Source organism: Ostrinia nubilalis, chromosome 4 (genome assembly GCF_963855985.1).
Source record: "Ostrinia nubilalis chromosome 4, ilOstNubi1.1, whole genome shotgun sequence".
NCBI classification, from domain to species: Eukaryota; Metazoa; Arthropoda; class Insecta; order Lepidoptera; family Crambidae; genus Ostrinia; species Ostrinia nubilalis.
The window spans coordinates 3,457,118-3,472,633 of record NC_087091.1 but is presented as its reverse complement, the minus strand read 5'-3'; the positions used below and the strand labels follow the sequence as shown (position 1 = coordinate 3,472,633).

General features: G+C 36.1%; 1 protein-coding gene across 1 annotated transcript; it reads left to right on the top strand.

Annotated features, from left to right (window-relative positions):
• Positions 1-5,316: 5,316 nt before the first annotated feature.
• Positions 5,317-14,693, top strand: LOC135071427 (proton-coupled folate transporter-like). The gene is made up of 7 exons (XM_063965215.1): positions 5,317-6,338; positions 6,705-6,861; positions 10,485-10,586; positions 10,980-11,117; positions 11,566-11,649; positions 13,388-13,544; positions 14,491-14,693. Exons 1-7 carry the CDS (start codon positions 5,475-5,477, stop codon positions 14,564-14,566), a joined length of 1,578 nt encoding a protein of 525 aa, XP_063821285.1. The 5' UTR covers positions 5,317-5,474; the 3' UTR covers positions 14,567-14,693.
• The last annotated feature ends 823 nt before the right edge of the window (positions 14,694-15,516 follow it).

Here is a 15,516-nt window from a genome sequence, read left to right as displayed (position 1 = left end):
ATTTTTGAAACACGACCTTTTTTGATTATGACCGAATGTTCCAGAAATGGAACAAAATGTTTTTTTCACCTGTAATTTTAAATTATTTAATCTATAGTCTTTTTCACCTAAGATGATCCGTATGACGTTTCGAGTTTGAAAGATTTAGAGATGTCACATAACTAAACCATAGCGATTTATCAATCGATTTTTTTCGAAGAGTTAGTAAAACCTACTTTTAGAGAAATATTTTGAACAGGTGTTATTTAACAAAAAACATGTTTTTTTAATTACAAATATTATTGTAACAATTTTTTATTGATAATATTCAAATTTCATGGTTCGTGTTCAAAAAAACGATACCTAAAAAAAAAGTACTGGTTCTGTTTCTTTAAATTAAAAACTATTAATTTATTTTCAATGCGTTTATTAAAGTCAATAATCGAAAAATATAGTTGATTTTTGTGATGTTTTTAATAACTAAGTATTAACTGTAATCGATTAATGAACCGCGGAAATAATCGATTTTATCATACAAGAAATACCCCAGCACTAAATCTATTCCGTTTCACACATTGCGTACATTAAATAAAAAATATATTTACATCGTATTTAACTAAAATATAATCAATAGACTCAGATTTTACTATATATTTCAAGACAAGTAGTTAATTTATTTTTATTATATTGCTAATAAAATACAAATATTTTTTCAAAAATATTCTGCATATGTAGTATGCGTAATATGGATAACCTTGAAGTGTCATACGGATCATCTTACGTGAAAAAGACTATAATCCATTCACTTTCTGTGTAAAATGGAACACAATATTATCTTTCATTGTCCCACTCTATGTATTCCGAAGTCCCAAAAGAACTTTCTTAGAGCAAAAATATACCAAAATCATCATGAATCTAATCACAAGGACATGAAGTTTTAGGACTCAAGGTGTTAATTTATTTGTTCTTGGAACATTTGGTCTCAATGACTAGTGGTGTTTCTAAAATGTCAGGTCTTAGGATGTAACTGAAATGCTGAAACTCAAGGGGTAGGGTTTTATATCATCTCATCTATCATTAACATTCATTATTTCATCAATTGAATCCTATTTTTAATTGAAATATTTTTTAGAAGAAGAAGAAACAGGCCGTTTTCTGACTTGTCGGCGCGGCGGCGGCACGACATCAGCGCGCTCATACCCAAATAATTTATTACTTTGATATAATGGATCATAATTGTGTTCTAAATAAAAATCTTGATAAGATGTTTATATTGTGCAATTCTGGCTTCTTAAGTAATTGTAATAAGATCGATTTTGCAACAAAATATTTAGTTTGATGTGCTGTTTTACTTACGGGCTTATAACTTTTATTTGTGAACAGTAAACTACAAACAAATAGCACGATCATTGTAACAAGGATAGTACACTAAATACTATTATTTTTTGCTTATTCTTAGGCGCTAATATTTTCAATAAACAATAAAATAGAAACCAAATAAAAATAAAGAAATTGTAACTTTAATTAATGGAAATTAATTTTAACGTAAATGCTATGCCAAATATTAAGATGAACCATCCTAATGAATTTAGGCAATACAAAAAAAAATGTATATGAGTTCGAAACATAGGTTTGAAGTATTAAGAAATGTATTCCTATTTTTTTTTTAATCTAAACTGACCCCGATGGGACTTGAACCCATCATTGATTGAATACTATAATGATACTACGCGAAATAAAATTAATTTAGGATAAAGCGCAAGGTTGGGTATTTTGAAGTTAAAGTCGTTTAAGGGAAACGCGATGGCGATTTAGAATCTTACATTCTCTTTTCTCGTAAAATATTGAAAAAATATATGCTGGGTTTGGTTGGTGGTAGGGCTTGTTTTAAGTTTGCCTGGCTAGCTACCACTATCTTCCCTAATTCTAGCAGCCTGACAGTTGCCATAAAGTGTTGTGTTCCGGCAGTTGGAGGTAATAGATAGTCATCATATAATCAGATAGTCAGTTCCTCTGTGGTTGAGGATTCTGGGTGAAGCTCCCTTCCATCTTCGGTCTGATCATCACTTTCCATCAGGTGAGAAGCCCAGAGCTACCTCGTTGTGTATAAAAAAATACTTAGTGCCTTTTTCCTGTTTGCGGATTTCATTATTTCATGCATGTTTTTCCTATTAGGTGGGCTACACGCATGCGGAACGCGGTTTGGCTGCGGGCACACAATAGGTACGAAATCTTTGTCCTGCGTGCAACCAGCAGCGTGATTTTACACTCACGCGGACCAGGGCGGCTACTCCGAGACGCTGTTTACGTAGTTTCAGGTCTGCTGTCACCATCGCTCATGCTGGCATCTCGTTAGTGTGAGAAGAATGGCAACATTCGAAACATCGGATAACGTTATTCGGAGTAGCCCCGCAGATCCGTATCACAGGAAAAAGGCAGTAAATAAAAAAAATATTTCTTTCTCTCATAAATGTTTTTAATTTTTTTACACATTAATTAACACCGCGAGGTCCGCGCCCGCTCCCGCCCAAAGATCCTAGGCGACAACGCGTTAATTATTATCAAACCGCTTTTAAACTCAAGACCTCATTAGGCCACACAAAGCCGAACGACACAAAAGGTAATGTTCGCCATTCATTAAACGATATTAAACGACAGTGATGGAGCTGGAAACTAAGCATTTAGAACGTGAAAGGAGTAGCTTTTTGCATTTTCATAGTCGACCTCATTGCGTGGTCTTTGTCTGTACTATCTGTAGCTGCTGTCAAAGACGGAATCTATTATTTATTCATATTATGGAATACAACACTATCATCATCATCAGGTCATTTAGTCTCCACAGCAGGAACACGGCCCTCTCCAATTTACCTGACGCAAATGGAGGATTTGGGCTGCTACTACACTCTCCGCGCTGGCCAATCGGGTTGCGGAGGCACTACATAATATTATGTGTCTTCCCAGCTCACTGTAAGACGATCAAGTCATAAAGTATGTATCTCCTAATTACTTTGTTTGTTTGTTTCATTGGTTGTAATGAATAGGCTCAAAAACTACTGGACCGTTTTTAAAAATTCTTGCACCATTCGAAAGCTACACTATCCACGAGTAACATAGGCTAAATTTAATTTTGTAAAAAAATAGGGTTCCGTAAAATATGTAAATAATGTAGTCCACGCGCGCGAAGCCGCGGGCGGAAAGCTAGTAAAGATATAAACTTGAAAAGATTCAAGTCGTAGTTTGTAAGTGTTAAGTAAATCACATTAATCACGTAGGAAAAAATACTTAGTAGCATCACAAAAAGTTTAAAGATTGAAGAATCAGCATAAAATATTAAAAATACTTTATAAATTACTACAAAACTGCTCCGAAAATACCTAATCATTTCATAGTTACCCAAATTACGATATCTCTTTCAATGATACTCACTTTGAAATTAGTTGTACAATTCGTATCGTCCAAACAATAGTGCTGCCTAAAAGCTATAGCGAGTGTATTGCCTGGGCAAACAACCTACACGCTGTTGACTTGATTTCAAACGTCAATGATGGGGGCCTTCGCCTAGCTTTGACACATTAATTGGCTCCGCTTTGTAGCGAGCCGGTGTATCCTGCTTTGATCTCCGGAAAGGTCAAATTAACTACATATGCCTGTAAAACAGAAAATCATTACAACCTTGGGCCCGTAATGAGGTATTCACGAGCCGAGACAGCCCTCGAGTGTACAGCGACTTATTCTAAGGAACTTTCGGTTTTCTCTAAGGATTGTAGAATAGAAACGTTAAAATGGTTCTGTGGGTCATGATGGTACTGAAAATACAATTATGCGTGGTAATTATGCGTGAAAGTGAAATACGAGTAGTATTTTTTCTGTGTCTGTTTTCTTATTTGTTTGTTATATTTGGAGTTTTGGACCCCTAAACTCAAATTGGTTTCGATAATTTTAATTTATTCAGGTAAGGAAGGAGACGGATTAAAGGGACAAAGGCTATATTTATCATGTAGCAAAAGTAGCACGTAGAAGAAGGTAAACCCAGATAATACACCAAATACCTCGATAAAAATAGTTACGTATTGCCGTTAGCGTCAGCCGAAAACGAATAGCTATAAATATGTGTATCTCATGTAACTGCCCTGAGCTAGCGTCTCGAGAGCTAGCGGCAACACTTAGCTCATTAGGGAAGCTCTATGCGCAGCGCTGGGTGCCCCCCTTATATTTGTAATTAGAAAAACTACATTCACTTCTCTACAGGCTCATGAAAAGCCTCTTTGATTCAAAAACCAAAAAAATTTAAACCTAATTATTTTGGGGAAAAATATTTTAATTAACAGTTTCCAATATCGAGCGGCGAATAAGACAAGCAGAACTTTTTTCTCTGAAATTATGTTCTGAATTTAACTATGGAATTTAATAAAGGTATTTCCAGATTTTTCTCCAGTAGGTATTGTAATATTAATAATATTTGTTTTGAGCTTGATGAAGCCTTTGATAAACTTGCACGTGTTTTATATTTAGCATAATAAATAGACATCTTTGACGATTAATTATTTCCGAGAATTGCGCAATCTTAGTGAATAGAAGCCATTACTTAAACACAGTTAACTTAAGTGATTTTGCGTTAAAATAAAATATAAGTACGCAAGCGGAGGCATATGCCTCTGCTTGTTATTTTATTGAAAAAAAAAAAAAATGATCTAAGAAAAAACATATAGTAATACTAGACTAGCGGCCGCCCGCGACTTCGTACGCGTGGATCCCGTTTTACCCCCTTAGGGGTGGAGTTTTGTAAAATCCTTGTTTAGCGGATGCCTACGTCATAACATCTACCTGCATGCCAAATTTCAGCCCGATCCGTCCCGTGGTTTTGGGCTGTGCGTTGATAGATCACTATGTCAGTCAGTCAGTCATCTTTGAGTATTTAGATTCATATAGTCATATTTAGATTGCAGCAATCATGCATTTACGTTTGCTGACGACACAGAGCGCGTGCATGGAAGGAACTTACAGCGAGGCGGATTACATGGTAGGAACAATGAGGTTTAAAAGCATTTAAGTTTAGTTATAGTTTTTACATAGGCGAACCTTTAGTAGACAGAAATCTACATCATAGAATAGAACCATCTGAATGTACGACAGCGCGTGATAAATTGTTCTTAATTTACATTTTATAGATTTATAAACAAAATAAGTAGATTCTTACCATCTTTAATTTATCATAATCACAGCGCATTCATGAACACAAATGCGATTCATTAAACTTCTCGCTCTGCTTTCATCTCCGCTTGTTACATGAACGTACTTTCCAGTTATCAGGAGCACCACATATCTCTCCAAATATTGAAACAGATTGAGCCCCCACTCCTACCACATAATATTTATCAGACAATCGAAAAACAAATAAATGTAATTAAGATAAATCAGTTTCTTGATGCTCAATTATTTCTAAAACAGCAAACGTGACAATCCGCGGCATGAAGGCGGTTTAGTAAATTACAACAATGGGTTCTACAAAGGAAAATAAGCTTCAGTCTGTGCAAGAAGAAAAAGATGCTGAAAATGGTCACAAAGATGAAGCCGACGAACATTCTCCTTTAAAACCCAGTGACACAACAAAAGATAAACCAAAAGATGAAACTGAAAAGAAAATATCATGGATCGAACGGTTAAAAATCATAAAAAAGAATACCACAGTGGAGCCAATAATGGCGTGCTATGTAATGCCTAGTGTTCTAGCGTCACTAGCTGTGCAAAATTTGAATCTAGAAAAAGCTTGTTTGGTGAACCTTAATTTTAGTGCAGAAATATGCGAAGCATTAAAACAAAGAGAGACGGAGAACTATACCTATTACGAGAAAGAAGTTCAGACACTCACTGCTACTATTCAAGCGTGGAAGAATGTGGTGCAGACTGCTGTTCCTGTTCTTCTGATACTGTTCGTTGGTGCGTGGAGTGATAGGACTGGTTGCCGGAAAGCTTGTATTTTAATACCGATAGTCGGGGAGCTATTGTCATGCATAGGTCTCATGATCAACACCTATTTCTTCCGTGAACTGCCCGCGGAGTTTGCTGCTCTAACGGAGTCCATTTTTCCGGCGATCACAGGGGGATGGTTTACGAATTTTATCGGTGTATTCAGTTATATTGGTGATATAACGACTGTCGAGGAGCGAACATACAGGGTGGGGATGGTGAATTTGTGGATGTCCTTGGGATATCCAATCGGGAGTGCCTTGAGTGGGGTCTTGTTGAGGTGGATTGGATACTATGGAGTATTCACTATGTCAAGCGTCATGTACATTGGTAGCTTGTGGTATGGATACATTTACTTGGAGGATCCGAAGCGGAAACTAAGGGAGAAAAGTGTAAGTGTTTTTAGTGAGTTATTCTTTGAGTCTTCTTCAAGGAAATGTGTCGTAAAATAATATCTTAAAGGAATGATGAACGTCGTCTATTTTCTTAGAAACCAGAAAATTCCAAGTGTATTTTATTTGAGGTAAAATAATTACTAATAATATAGAAATATTTATAAATTTGTGAGTGCTTTTGTACCAACTTGACATATTTCTGAGAAAAAAATTCAGCTGTTTTGGTGATGATGATTAATTTGATTAATGTTAGTTTTCGTTAAGAGTTGTTAAAAACCCCAAACCATGCGTGAAATCATCTTAACTTTGAACCTTTCGATTCCGTTACATCCGAATGTCTAGAAGACTTTATCATTATTCCAGAAAGGCAACGGATTCGTGAACTTTTTCCGAGAGTTCTTTGACGTGGGCCTGGTGCTGGACACCTTCAAGGTGGCTTTCAAGAAAGGCGCCGGCAACCGACGGCTCAGGGTGTCGCTGCTTCTCATCGTGGTCTGTGTGGTCTTTGGACCTATGCACGGTTAGTAAAACCATAATTTAAGATATAAATATTTATATTTTTTGCATTTTACGTCATTTTTATTATATATAAATGTTTTGTACAGTCAGCGTCAAATAGTTCGTGACTCCCAAAGTGGCCAAAAAGTGAAAACGCAGCCTTATTCCAATTGTAACAAAGACGTGTTGCTAACTTATTGGCTACTTTGAGTGTCACGAACTACTTATTTAACGCTGACTGTACTTTTGTTTATATTCCATACTGAATCACAAATTGCATTTGTTAGTGTGTAAGAGATCTTTTTACACGGTTTAGATCATGTTTATTCTGCACTATTGCACCGTCTACTCTAATTTCTGCTCAGCTCAAAATGTTGACTGAAAGAAAATACCATATAGTATTAAGTTCGCCTTTTGTACTGTTCTAATGTGCACAATAAGTAAATAAATACGTGATACGCACGTGAGCACAGCGTGAATCGTGATGTTTTCATGCAAGTGGACATTCATGTGTATGCGACGCAATCAGACCAGTTCTTTGTCAATGACCTAAGGGTTTATATGAACGGGAATGAAGGTTCATATAAACCTGAACTAAACAATGAAATGCCTGTGAAGTATACTTTTTGATAACAACAAGTACCTGTAAAATGTGTGACATCAAACTAAATACTAGTGTTATTTATTTGTTCGTTCGTTTGTTCATTTCAGCCAAATGACGTCCACTGCTGGACAAAGGCCTCCTCCAAGGTTTTCCACAATGCACGGTCCTGCGCTGCCCGCATCCAGGCTCTTCCCGCGACCTTTACCAGATCGTTGGTCCACCTAGGAGGCTTATTACTATGACTATGACAAATGAATACCTATTATGACTATTATATATAGGTAGGTATTTATTTGTAATAAGTGCTATTTTGCAATAGCATTGTATAGTGTGATGTGCTGACTGTACTCACGTCACACAATATCTTATTAACTAGTGGACTGTGGATGATTAGACCCACGCGTAAGTTATTTTTTGTCATCAAAAGCGATCTCCACGAGGCCATAATCTACACAAAAAATGCCTTCATTATTACTTTCCCGTTTTATTTTCCAGAGCTCGCTCAAATGATATCATTAAGTGCCTGAAAAACAGGTGCTCTATTTCTTCAGTGTACAAAACAAACACAATTGCCCGAAATATCTTGACTTATAAAGAGTGGCATTGACAAAATGTTCCCGAGCCCAATTTAAATAATTAATAATTTTCTATTATGAAAAGAAATTTCGTTAAGTCCCCGAGTGCCTTTGAGAATATCCCGAGTAGGTACACTTAGCCTTAAAAATATATTTACATTTTCGCGTTTATCTCGGCGAAAAAAGTTTCGGAGTTGAGCAGCCATTTTCGGAGCTGACTGTACGCCTGGATAAGGTTGGGACAATAATAAATGGAATTTTTCCAAGAAAAAATAAAGCTATTCTTTCTTATTCTGGGACATAGAGATAAGATGTATGTTTTACGAATTGATACTAAAAGAATGGAGGGTAACAAACGAACGACGTTTTTCATAAAAATTTAAAACGAACGTTAATTTAAGTTGAGCTTGAGTATTAATTAGGATGAAAAGTTGTTTTTAGGGTTCCGTACCTCAAAAGGAAAAAACGGAACCCTTATAGGATCACTTTGTTGTCCGTCTGTCCGTCCGTCTGTCAAGACCCTTTTTCTCAGGAACGCGTGGAGGTATGAAGCTGAAATTTATATCAATTACTCAGGTCTACTGTCCCTTGAAGCTGTGAAAAAATCAAACTTCTAAGCCAACGCAATCAAAAGATACAGCCGTTTATGCCGCAAATTTTCGACACTTGCAAGGGAATCAAAACCTACAGGGTGCTTCCCGTGAACTCAGAATCTTGAAATTTGGTACGAAGCAACTTCTTATAGCATAGATAAAGGAAAAATTACGAAAACCATAAATTTTTAGTTACATCACATAATATATATTTTTTTAATAATTTTAAACTTACTACCCATTTCCTCATAAACGCGTAGAGGTATTAAATTGAAATTCATACCAAATACTCAGGTCTATAATACCTTTAAGCTGTAACAAAATCAAACTTCTATGTCAACGCAATCAAAAGAAACAGCAATTTAAGCTGCATATTTTGAAACTCGCAAGTACTCGCAAGGGAATCAAATCCTAAAGGGTACTTCCAGTCGACCTAGAATCTTGAAATTTGGCATGAAGCAACGTTTTATAGCACACATAAAGGAAAAATTCCGAAAACCTTAAATTTTTAGTTACATTACAAAATATATATTTTTTTAATAAATATAAACTTATTACTTTTTTCCTCATGAACGCGTAGAGCTATCAAGTTGAAATTCATATCAAATACTTAGATCTAATTGCCTTGAACCCGTGAAAAAAAAAAACATAGTTATGACTCGATTGTCGTAATGAAGGAACTACCTGATACAGGTATACTTTTACTTACTAGGTATGTCACCACAATTTTTGTAAAAGTTGGTTTGTTAACGAATAAAACATTTTTGATTTTTTTTTGATTTTGATTTTTGTAAACCTTGCAGGTTTGTACGGAACCCTCGGTGCGCGAGTCCGACTCGCACTTGGCCGGTTTTTATTTTAACTTACATTTCTTTGGAGGGATAAACGTTGGAAACATTAAGCTTAGTCTACCCCTTAGTTATCCAACAGTGTGTTTATTAAATTCTATGCTTAGCTGGCATAATCAAAATGTCTATTGCTTGAAATTCATTAATTTTATGGAAACTAGATGATGAACATTTTAGTTAAAACTATTGACTAAATCGTGGAACAATACACAGTTTTAAAACTCAGGATTATGTTTCAGCAATAACAAATAGTCATAACTCTTAACTGATCAACAAAACACTACGTCATATAATTTACCTACTAAGATAAAGTAAAAATAACTTATTTATAACACGTCTTATAAATAATTCTGGGAAGTAGGAAGCTAAACCATCTGTGTACATAGCTTTATAATTATCTTATCTTGTTGAAATAGTATTACTTTTATTTTTAACACTTTCTACTCGTAGAGATCAAAAATATTTGTTTATTTTTTTGTCAAATCACTGCGTATTAGGTTAAGCTTATTACTAATTCGTATTTGATTTTAAATTTTAAAATTAAAATGATGATATCAAATTTCTGACTTCACCATACCATTTACTATATGCATATGTTAACATGGGCTAGTGTCGGCTCATATACCCATTTACCTAAAAACCTGTATAGGTGGGCGAATTTAAAATTTTGATCATAAATTAGACTCAAACATTTTCCACTCCTATTTGTTTTAACTAGTTATACCTATTCAATAATACTTCATAGATTTTTTTATAATTTACGATGTAACTAGTAGTAGATTTTTATGATGCTGTCGATATCAGACAGACTGCCTATTTTTGTTGAAAATCTCATATTAACACTAACTAAAGCCCGGTTTGTGAGCACGTAGAATTTTGTTCAATGACCTCTAGCTGGTGCTCACAGACCAGACTATACACAGAGTTCATTTTGACGTGCCGTCGTCTGTACAAGTCGTCTTCGTCATGTCTTTACAAGAATCCATATACTCGTACTATCGTATTAATTGTACCATCACTTGCAGGGGAGTTCATGATAATGTACCTGTTCACAAGAATGCGCTTCAACTGGGACGAAGTGCAGTACAGCATGTGGTCTACGTACAGCATCGTCACCAACTTAGTAGGTGAGTTTGTAGAATTTTTTCACTGGCACACCAATTTGGTGGGTCTTATTGGCCGTCAAGCTGGATGCTTACCACTTCTGACCGGCTAATCTGGAAGTCATTAGAGGAGGTTTATGTCCAGAAATGGCCGTCCTGTGGCTGAAATGATGATGATGATGAAATTCTTATTCTCTCCAAGTAAGGTAAACATACGCTTGTGTTAGGAGAGAGTGACTACATAGTCCAGCAGTGGTACCTGCAGTCAGTGTCAAATAGTTTGGTCCAAAATAACCAATAATTTCGCAACACGTCTTTGTTACAATTGAAATAAGGTGTGTTGTCAACTTTTCGGCAACTTTGGGTGTCAGAAATATTTGACGCTGACGTGCCTATTTATACTTTCTTATTGTTCAGGTACTGCATTTTCGATGAGCTTATTCAGCAAGTACATGAAGCTGGATGACACGTTGCTGGGCATCATATCGTGCACCAGCAAAGTGGTCGCAGCCTTCGCATATGCTTTTGCGAGGAACGACCTCGAGATTTACTTGGGTAAGTCAGTTTAATATACGCCCGCCGATATGAGTCTTCGACTTTTGACAAGTTGTCAAAAGTTAAAGAAAATACAAGCCGTCAACATGATTATTTTGTTGTATGTTGATAAAGCAACCGACACCAAGCTGCTAGGCTATCAGCGGGATTGTGTATAGAGTCCGTAATATATGACATCGTAACGAAGAATTACATATTTAAATCCACCTTGCGTTATGTACGAACACAATTTACTAGTAAAGTACACAGATAACTTTAAAAATTGATGATTAGATTGAGCTAGTGAGCTAGCTACACGCGGAATCGTCAACCATAGAGCTAGCTAACTTACCTCTCTGCCGAAACACAATAATTTATGCCATCTTGTCTAGAATTCACTCGTACTTTGAAGTTTAAAATAAAAGCTAATATTTTTGCCAAAGTTATAATGTATTAATTACCCTTTTAGCTCCGCTACTTGAGATCCTGAACGGGACGTCGTTTATCGCAATGCGCTCGATTGCGACCAAACTGGTGAGCGGCGAAGAATTCGGTGAGTGAATGAAGTTAAGTGGCCTAGACAAAATGACAAATTGACAGTTTTAATTTCGAAATCACTTTACGAAGCGAAGAAATTACAATTCAACGAAAAATCGGATTTATAACTGTCACGTTTGTGACTTTGCCTAGGTCTCCAGGAGTGGTAGCTACATAAAATTAACGTTCCTCGTGATTGCGATAGATAGTACATTTGCTTAGGTTAAGAACACTGTCAGTTCAACGACCTTCAATCCCAATATTAGACGATTCAATAACTATCTATCTAGATTATTACCTGAACAAATCAGAATTGGATGTAAAATAATATAACAGTAATTGTACACGAAGCAAATTCATTATTAATTGATACATGCGTGTCCGTTGAATCGTAAAATTTTGCGAGCACATTCTCACATCCACAAATATTTATTTTGCATGTCAGATTTTGAAGAGTTGTGGAGTCCTTTTAAGTAGAGATGAAACGGATATCCGGTAACTATCCGGTAGGCCGGATATCCGGCCTAAATTTACTATCCGGCCGGATACCGGATAGTAACTCACTATCCGGCCGGATACCGGATATTAAAAAACTACGACAATTTTCTATTAATAAAATGAAATACATTAATCTTTGAGGTAAATATCAATAAAATGGCTTATAATAATGACGGTTTTTGTTTAAAGTCCAAAAAGTTACAAAAGCCATATTAAGGTCTTTCAAAAAACTAATTTCTCTTTCTGGGCTATTCACTCTAATGACGAATACATAAATAGTAAATATCTGTTAGTGTCGAAATATTGCCAAATAAAAAAGGCGATCTTTTTTTCACTGATGGTTTGATGACATGATGCATGCAGTTCAGTCAGATTACGCAACAAGTAAACTAATTTAATTTTCGCTATTCAATCTCGCACGATAGCAACCGAAATCGCCCGTTGATCTGCCCCCTAGACAAGTGGCAAAATCTGACATTCTATTCGGACGGATTCGATTTTCGAAAAGTGTGACTAGTCTAGTCTACTAATACCCACTGATCGCCTTCGAAGCACTTGTGCGGCGCTAAACTCGTCACGACATGCAACGAGACAATGGGCCAACTATCCGGCCGCCGGATATCCGGCTATCCGGCCTAGCAGCTAGCCGGATATCCGGTATCCGGTATCCGGCCAAACAACTATCCGTTTCATCTCTACTTTTAAGTACATTCTTACATGACTCAAGTATTTGTTGCACAAGAGAGTCAATTGCAGTATTTTCAATAAAGCGATTTATGAAACTTATAAAACGAAACGAAATATTACATCATCTTCTTTTAACACTTGATTGTCAGAGACTGCTTGATTGCCTGAGCTTCAGTTTAGTATAGTCGATAAGCACATTAGCATAATATACATTTTTGTTGTAAAGTGCCGCCTCTATCTGAAGGTGAGTATAGACAAGCATTTACTTGTTACAGAACAATGAGCCGCTCTATGAAATGTTCTAGTGTCAGTATCATCCTCTCACGAACCAATCGTCGTTCATTTTACCTGTATTATACTATTCGTGGGAACGTTACATTACATAGAACTGCTCTAGTCTATAGACCCTTTAAGATTCCACAGTGTTTTGTTTTAAGTGCTCTCGTTAGTACCAGATACTTTTTTCTTATCCCCTTACTACACGCTTGTACACTTTTTTTTATCTTTAAACTATTGTTCAACTTGCATCTAACTTTTATTACTTCAATAAATTTAGATATTTCTGTCAGGCAAGGTAAACTCTCTGTTCGGGCTGGCTGAAGCGATGATGCCGCTGGTTTACGGGCCTCTATACTCCAAGGTGTACAGGTGTACCCTGGACATCCTGCCTGGAGCTGTCTTCTTGCTTGGAGCTCTCCTGACATTGCCAGCTATTATGATTTTTGGGTGAGTTAAAAAAAATCTTTTAAGTGAGGCTTCTTGGCCACCGAATTTTAATCGTAGGCACAAAAGTTGAGCTATAGAAATAACGCAGAACTTATGGAAATATTTTACAGCGGATTTATTTATCTTAGACTTTAAATGAAATGTTCAACTCACAAGAAAATTGTCAGTCTTAAAATTTTCCAGAAAGTGTCTTTAATGCCAGTTAAACGATCAAATTTTCTTGCTTATCGTACCAATGTGGTGGTAAGGACCTACTCTTGAACTGTTATTCCAAAAAAGCTGCACTCAAAATCAACAAAAAAAATGTTTTCAAAAGTAGTCCTAAAGCTGGTGACAAACAATAAAGTAATTGTTATCTAACTGCGATAAAAGTTCACAAGTCCCGTTTTGAAAACAAACACATTCTCCAAAACAAAGTGCCGCCTCGAAAGAAATAACTGAAGCGCCCTTAAACCTCTCTCGATGGACGGTGGAACTTTTACTGGAAAAGTCCAGACTCTTGAGCACTGTCCAATAAAACTATTATTAGACATCTGCTTTTTCCAGGTTAACTCAATTATTTTGTTCAATCTGATTTACTGGGTATCTTGAACAAATCAAATAACTGTTAAAACATTATCATTTCTAAAATAAACACCGGACCTAGGACCTCATAAAGGTAGCGAAGGCGTTGGATGCAGGCTGCTACAAACCGGGCGATGTGGGAATCATTGGGGGAGGCCTTCAGCAGTGCACGTTCTGAAATGATGATGAAAAACATCTGTTATGTAAAATCGTCGTCTGACTAAAGATTTTGTCTCAAAACATAGGAGTAAGTCGCAATATTTTCGTAATCCGTAAAGTTATACACCTTACCATTGGGCTGACTGTAGTCCATATCAGAATGGCGCAGACATTTTTATACTAAATGGAATAGGATTACTAAAGTTTTATTTTATTATTTCAGATGGATGTACTTCGAAAACAAAAAGGATATCAGGCGAAACGAGTCTGAGAAGCCTACAGATATTGTGAAAGAGTGAGATTTCAAAGAGATTATTATGTTAAGACTTGTTTTTTGTACCTGTAAGCGGTGGTTTGTATTACAAGTTGATATTTTTTTATTTACTAAAAGTACTATTTTGCACTCAAATAAAAATTGGCAAAATGTGTTTGCTTTTAATTTTCACAAACAGTTTTCCAAAAATTATAAGTGGGTCTAGTGTTTTGTATGTATAAACTTTGTTTAACTGGTAATATAACGTACGGCAGCCAGGTTATTAAACGTATCTGAATTAAATGATAAATGCCTAGCAGAATACGAAATTTGTATGTGGAAATACAATGAATTTTCCTGAAAAATTCACCGGTTTTCATGCCACAAGCATGGTCTGAGCGCAATGTTTAAGTTTTTGCTACCTGTCCTTTGTTTTGTATTTTGCTTCAGCTTTTGTGCTGAACATAGGAACATAGGATTTTAAATTCTGTTTATTCTAGTTAAAATTCAATTTTGTTCCTAATTAGATATCAATGTGGTTTTGACACATCGCTATTTTTTCAAAGCATATTATTATCAAAAGCAATCTGTTCACATGTGTGTTCTTAGAACGACATGGGTAGAAGTTAAAGTACACTGTATAGTATGAGGTATAGAGTCTATAGTCTAGTATCTATACTAATATTATAAATGCGTAACTCTGTCTGTCTGTCTCTCTTTCACGCCTAACCACCGAACCGATTTTGATGAGATTTGGCACAGAGATAGTTTGAGTCCCGGGAAAGGACATAGGATAGTTTTTATCCCGGTTTTTGAGACAGGAACGCGCGCGATAAAGTTTTTCTGTGACAGACAAAATTTCACGCGGGCGAAGCCGCGGGCTGAAAGCTAGTACATTTATATTTTTTGTTATAAAACCATTCTGTGTGCAAGCTGTCACCGATATTGCAGGGCGTTTGTGACGGACAGGCGGAACGACCGAATGATTACGGATCT

Bases quoted from the DNA above. Each gene is read 5' to 3' on its own strand.
- LOC135071427 (XM_063965215.1), top strand. From the start codon at position 5,475: ATGGGTTCTACAAAGGAAAATAAGCTTCAGTCTGTGCAAGAAGAAAAA. The intron at 10,587-10,979 runs GTGAGTTTGTAG...CTTATTGTTCAG, and splicing joins CATCGTCACCAACTTAGTAG to GTACTGCATTTTCGATGAGC. The intron at 11,650-13,387 runs GTGAGTGAATGA...TATTTCTGTCAG, and splicing joins GGTGAGCGGCGAAGAATTCG to GCAAGGTAAACTCTCTGTTC.